This window comes from Nematolebias whitei, chromosome 20 (assembly GCF_014905685.2).
Source record: "Nematolebias whitei isolate Nwh7 chromosome 20, NemWhi1, whole genome shotgun sequence".
Classification (NCBI taxonomy): domain Eukaryota; kingdom Metazoa; phylum Chordata; class Actinopteri; order Cyprinodontiformes; family Rivulidae; genus Nematolebias; species Nematolebias whitei.
This window is the reverse complement of record NC_056517.1, coordinates 26,048,532-26,055,332: the sequence shown is the minus strand read 5'-3', so window position 1 is coordinate 26,055,332 and position 6,801 is coordinate 26,048,532. Positions and strand designations below refer to the sequence as shown.

Below are 6,801 nucleotides of genomic sequence, written 5' to 3'. Positions count from 1 at the left end.
GGGGGGGTTATGAACCAGTGGACTTTATGAAGCTGTCAAAGTAAATACTAGATGTACATATGATTAACTTTTGTAGTCAACCCCATTCAAAATAGCAGCTCCTGCTAATCGACCTTAACTATAAATGACTAAGATGGATTTTAGAAAAGCATATAATTTTTTGTTTAAATATATGTATATATAATTTACATTTACCTGTTATCTTTGAACTATTTACAAATAATGGTAACATTTAAATAGGTTTTAAATATTTGCATTATTATGATTCTTATTTTGTACCAAAATCTTTTTGTAAAATCATGTTTAACTTTTCATTATTTAGGATCAACAAGCTAATAAGGTTTCATTCATTTTAATGTGTAAGCCATGACAGCGCTGGTTATGACAAACATTTATATTTTATTTTAATTATTATTATTTTTAGTTTCAAATTAAAGTGCTAGGACCTGGAAGTGGAAGAAAACATTTTAATTTTTACAAAATTTGGCATACTACACATGCTTTACCATTTTTGTCTCATAACTGAGATATTTAATTTTACTTGACACAGCCAAAGTGAAACAGGAAGTGACATCAAAGGGGAACTCCCTGGTCTTTGTTTATTGAAATATTATCTGGACACGCTGTATTGTCATCTATTGTATCAATGCGGTCATCATTTCCTGTTAATGAACCTTGTTATATCACATCTGTTGCTTTACATATTATTTTTAAAATGCCTTCATATGTAATATATTATGCTTCCAAAGGATAAAACTTAGAAACAGTTGGTGTTTTAGCACTTAATCAACATACATTCATAAAAGAATGTCCTTGTTCATTATATTTCGACGTTCCGGATGTTGGCTAGTCTATCTAAAACAACGCACTGTGATTTGTAACATTTACTCCTAACAGGTCAGAATTAGTTTAATACCTTTCTCTCGTTTCCTCCTTCTGAAACACCTATCTTGTTTTCACTCTAGTATCACTTCATATGATAAGTGTGTGATGTTTTGCAGCTGGCTGACCATCAGCAGCAGTGTGCTCCACACATGTCATCATATTTCCTGTGCTGGCTTTGTGTTCCTGCAGGTGGCTGGTTTTGGCCATAACAATGATGCGCTTCTACATTCAGAAAGGCACACACAAGGGTCTCTACAGAAGTATAGCAAGGACACTTAAATTTTTCCAAACCTTTGCATTAGTTGAGGTAAAAAAAAACTTTTTCACAGAATAACATTTTTAACTCTGGAAAGACAGTTAACTCCATCTGCTCCTTGTTGTGTATTTGTCCTGCAGGTGGGACATTGTGCCGTTGGTATGTGATGGTTTCAATTATTATTTTATTTGCTTTAAGCACATTTTTATACTGTATCACACCTGTCCAGATGTTGATGTTTTGTTTTTTTGTTTTTTTCTGGCTCTGCTGCAGGAATTGTCAGGACTTCTGTGATTGTAACCGGGGTTCAAGTGTGCTCACGGATTTTCATGGTTTGGTTCGTCACCAGCAGCATCAGACAGGTGAACGTGACGCCAACTCTGCCACAAATTATAACACACAGGAAGAAAGACAATTTCAAGATTTGTTTCTGTATTTTATTTCCATAATAGAATGCATAATAATTAAATTCATACATATAGTGTTTATTCTCATGAGGATAAATTCTCACAAAACTTTTGCAGTTAAAAAAATGAACTTTAAGCTTTTTTTTTGGTGTCTGTTAACAGCTTCAGAGATGATTTGCACACCGTACACACAGATCATGATGTAGACCTGCTTTTATCGTCTCTATACACATGAAATTGTATATTTTGCCAAAGATCCAGAATGAAGAAAGCGTAATCCTGTTCCTGGTTGTGTGGACGATGACAGAGCTCACCAGATATTCCTACTACACGTTCAATCTGCTCCACCACCTGCCGTTCTTCATCAAATGGGCCAGGTGGAGATGCACGTTAGCCGCGGCCGAGCTGAACTTTTATTAATGTGTTGGATAGTGTGTGTGAGCATGTTGGACTGAGCTGGTGATTTTGGCTTTGTACAACAGGAAGTGTTGCAGCATGTGTGTGTGTGTTGGGTGTTAGCCAGCTCCCACAAAGAAAAGAAACACGTTTTCTGCTTTATTAGACATTATTTGTCAGTGACTGAACTAACTGCTCACTTTGTTTGTTGACAACACTGAAAATACAAGACTGCGTGTCGGTTTTAAATTGATCCTGAAACAAGTTATCACTTCTTTAACGATTAGCATTTAAAACGTAAGATTTGAGGATTTTGTAGTGAAGGTTTCTCCGCTTTAGAGGGAAATCCTAACTTGTGACTCAGTAGCTCACCTGAAACAGGAGATGATCAGAGGAACGTCTGATCTGAAAGTGGTCCAGCAGAATCTCAGCATCTTACTGGGTCATCATACTTCTTGCACAACAGTTCGCATCAGCTCAGCTGCCACAGCACTTCCTGAAAAATGCTTTGTTTAATTTGCATTGTTCCATCCTTGCAAGATCCATCCAGCTCCGTGCCAAAGCTTTGTTTTTCCTTTAGCTTTGGATTCTTGCACACTTGGCGACGCTCTCCTCCCCCACCGTTCCCATCTTTCTTTAAGCATGGAAGAGACGCCAGGCCCCACGGAGAAGGGCTCATGTTCAGCTGCTCCTGTTTTTTAAGACCCCATCTGTTTTGGTCATGGAATGCTCAGCCAGCGTTTCCCTCACATCCGCCGAGACGCTGCTCCGAGCCTCGGCTGAAGGCGGGATCCCTGTCCACGAGAGCACTGCTCTCACATAAGTCAGCACACAGCGTATATTCAGTATGCAAACAGACTTTGGATGTGCGCTAAATCCAGCCTGAAATAGGAAGATATTAACTTTCTGATGGCAACATATTAGTTTCTACATTTGAAGAGAGTTGGTGTATGAGTTCAAAGATTATTATGTTAAATAACCTTAGTGCATCCAGTGGTAGTGTGATTATGACTGCAGGTCAAATTACAGTCACAGTCTGATCCTGCAGCTTTACTCACTACAACCCGGTGCTAGATTAAATGTCTGGCTCACAGTTCCAGGCCTTAGTGATTTCCAGTCATTATCAGTTCCTCTTGAGCTCACAAATTACAGTTTATATTAAAAAGTTTGAAAGTAGAATAAAACGAGTTTTTCTCACGTTGTCTTTTTTTACTGAACTTATTTGTTGCTCAGTCCTCAAACACTCAAACTGTGCTACGTTTTCTTGTTTTCCTCTCGTTGTCAAACTTGCTTTGTTGTTTGGTATCTTCCATCTCTTGATGTTTTTTAGAGATATTATTAATTTAGTTTTTTTTATAAATAACATACAGTGTCTGGACATGAATGCAGCAGTTTGCTGTAATCTATAAGCCGCAGTGGGCTGGTGAACACAGTTTGTGTTTGTGATTAATTTGGTATAAATTACCCAGAAGGCAAACAGTTAGGAAACAAGTCTTATATGTCAAAAAAACTTGAACAAGTATAACAGGCAAAATTATTATAATGATATAAAAAAAAAAAACATTTCCATCTCCTGAATGAAATGAACATGTTGAAATATGAATGGCTAAAACAACACAAACTATGCAGTAGATGGCAAAAAAACGTACAGAAAAACACAAAACGATAAGTTTGAATGCTGATTCAGCATTTACAATTTACACACTTGGCATGATTTTAAAATTATAAAATAATAATCTAAATTAGAACAGGTTTTTGATTTACCAGTGTATTGGCAAAATCTTACAACTATGTTGTTTTTTGTTAATTTTTTTAATCCTAATTTGCTAACATCACTCGAACTACGTCCTAATCTACCTGTTCAACACTTCTGCACAGAAAGTAGAAATGTAAATAGTTGGAACGCTCATTAATGACCATGCATGCGAGTGTGTTCTCATTGTGTGCTTCCTTTTACATCTGCAAGTCTAATTTATAAAAAAAATATATTCTTTTCATTTTCGTTACAGATACAACTTCTTTATCATCTTGTACCCACTGGGAGTTGTCGGAGAGCTGCTCACCATTTACGCCGCACTGCCATTTGTACGCAGATCTGGAATGTACTCCACGAGGCTCCCCAACAAATACAACGTGTCGTTTGACTACTATTACTTCCTCGTCATCGTCATGCTGTCCTATATTCCACGTAAGAATTTATTTCCTGTACTGTGCATCAAATTTTTAAAACGACTCATATAATAACAAGAACAACGTACAAGATGGTGGCATTTCATTGTCTACTGTCACGGAGCAAATAGGGGGAATTGGAAATACCCTCTGTTGGTTCATCCATGTTGTGAGATAACTTGAACAATAAGTAAGTTATCAACTTCCATTCTGGTGTGTGGCAACATCTGGGCCTAAGGAAGTTCACCATCGAAAGTTGGATTGCTATGTCAACGTCCAAAATGGCTGCTGCCATATATACCGTATTTTTCAGACTATAAGGCGCATTAAGCGAAACAAAACAGTCAGATAAGTCAAACTTTATTCAACTCATTCACAATAACAACATAAAATTAGTTTGAGGTCAGTAAGCAGAATTAATACATACGGCGCACCAGATTATAAAGTTCATTGTCGATTTTTGAGAAAATTAAAGTATTTTAAGTGCGCCTTATAGTCTGAAAAATACGGTATACATATAAATTTAAACCAGCCACCCCATCATTTGAGGAAACAATGCTTCCTAGTTTGTATAGTTTCCTCAAATGATTGGAGTGGCTGAAGATTAATCTACAGCGGTGGTCTAATGGTGTCACCATCGACCAACCCCTGGTTTCACTTTTGCACCTGGTGGTGGATAAAATTTCTCCCTCCACTCGCCTGGATCCATCACTCCGTGTTGCCTCAGACAAGCAAAACATAAATCTACCTGTTATTTTACGGTGTAACTCCTACCTCTTGAATATCTTTCACCAAAAACATTAAAGTTGACTTGCATTTCTTGTCTTTCTCATCTTGAAAACTACAATCATTCACTATTCAAGTCCCTCAACAATGGAGGACATCGACAGACCACTTGTTTCATTTACTAATGGAATAATAAGGAGCTCAATAGAATAACAAAATCATCTAAACTTTGAGGACCTTGTTAGTCTGAGCAAACAAAAATTAAATAAATTACACTAATTATCCATGTCTTAAAAATATGCATAATCAACCTGAAGCTTTTCTACAACAGCTGCTCTTTTAGCATTTATATTAGCTTCTTATTCTTCAATCAGCTCAGCTTGATCAGATCAAAACCAAGCACACTGTCCTGTCTCATTTAATAACCTGGATGACGTCATCCCCACGACTCATTACAGAGAGACAGCACCACCATCAGACAGGACAGAGCAGTCACACTCAAACTTAAATCACGCTTGAATGCATCATTGAAGCTTAAAATATTAAAATGCTCAGCATTCTTCTACAATTAATGTGTCAGAAGCATTTAGTTGCATGATCTTTAGAGGTGGAAGATAAAAAATATAAAGTCTCAGTTCATTTTGCTAATAATTTTCTTTAACGTACTAGTTGCATCTTTTCACCACTGAATTCTGTTTGTGGGTTGGTTTTTTTTGTGGCAGTGTTTCCTCAGCTCTACTTGCACATGCTGCGGCAGAGGAGGAGGGTGCTTCACGGGGAAGTCATAGTGGAGAAGGACGACTAGACGAGCGCCACCTCACGCTTTCATTTGAGACAGCCTGCTTCCACATCGCCCTCACCTCCGCTCCATCCCCCGTCCTATCGTTCTGGCCGGTAACATTCTTAATTACACGGGACCTGAAGAGCAGCCGACAGCCTGGCTGATGAAAACCACAACCATTGACGATCGGAAACAAAAACCACGAGCAAGCATCAGCACTGAATACTAAAGACTGATTCTGAAAGTGGGATTAATCCATGTCTGATTATTTGGCGAGATGTTTACAATCCAAAAAAAAAAAGAAGTGTTGGAGCTTGAGACAGAAGCCTGGTGTCTTGTCTCAGCACTCAGCGATCCTGGTTCCTTTATTCACCCTCCACCGAGAAAGAAACTGAGCCACACCACTGCGCCACGATGGAGAAATGTGTAAAGAAACATGGAAGGAAGAATCGTACATCGTGTGCTCTGAATTGTGTCGCTACACCCCGCTACCCCGCCATCCTACCAAATTGTCCCATTTTTTTAAGAGATTTCATACAAAGACCTTAGTGGCTGCACAAAACAAGGTTAAAAAAACAAACAAAAAAAATCAGTTTCATCATACCTCAATAATAAATCTGCAATTAGACAACATGCTGCTGCTTTTGTGTATATTTGTTTAACCTTTTGTGTAAATGATACAATGTGAAACGAACGGTTAATAAGAAGCGTATCTCTTAATCACACACTGTCTCACTTAGAGCAAGCACAGCTCAAACTTAAGTCTTTGTCTGCTTGACCCAGCTCCTGCATTCGTTCATGTTTTGTTTCCTGTGTCCATTTCATTTACGAGTCTTGACAGAAGTGTTTTTAGAAAAAAAGAAGGCTACATTTGAAATTGGAGACAGCTCTCGCAGTCATCGCAGTGTCTTGTTTGTTTTGTAGAATTTGGTGTCCATACTCATAGAAAAGTACCGTATTTTCCGGACTATGAGTCACTCTTTGTTTCATAGTTTGCTCAGTCCTGCGACGTATAGTCCGAAGCTTATTTACGTTTTTTTCCCATTCATGACGCAATTTTTGACTGACGTGTTAAATGTTCATTCATACTGACATGAACCAAAGTGTAAACATTACTGCAGTTGCGAGAGGGCCCTCTAGGCTTTTAACAACTATTTGTTGTTCCTCTACTGCTACCCCCC

At 38.0% G+C, this 6,801-nt stretch overlaps 1 protein-coding gene across 1 annotated transcript in view; it reads left to right on the top strand.

Annotated features, from left to right (window-relative positions):
• The window catches only part of hacd1 (3-hydroxyacyl-CoA dehydratase 1), a 14,060-nt gene extending 7,259 nt beyond the window's left edge, over positions 1-6,801 (top strand). The window contains exons 2-7 of the mRNA XM_037694347.1: positions 1,075-1,192; positions 1,282-1,300; positions 1,415-1,503; positions 1,804-1,925; positions 3,954-4,132; positions 5,562-6,801. Coding sequence (XP_037550275.1) covers positions 1,075-1,192; positions 1,282-1,300; positions 1,415-1,503; positions 1,804-1,925; positions 3,954-4,132; positions 5,562-5,644 — 610 coding nt within the window. The 3' untranslated portion in view covers positions 5,645-6,801. The remainder of the gene's footprint in view (positions 1-1,074; positions 1,193-1,281; positions 1,301-1,414; positions 1,504-1,803; positions 1,926-3,953; positions 4,133-5,561) is intronic.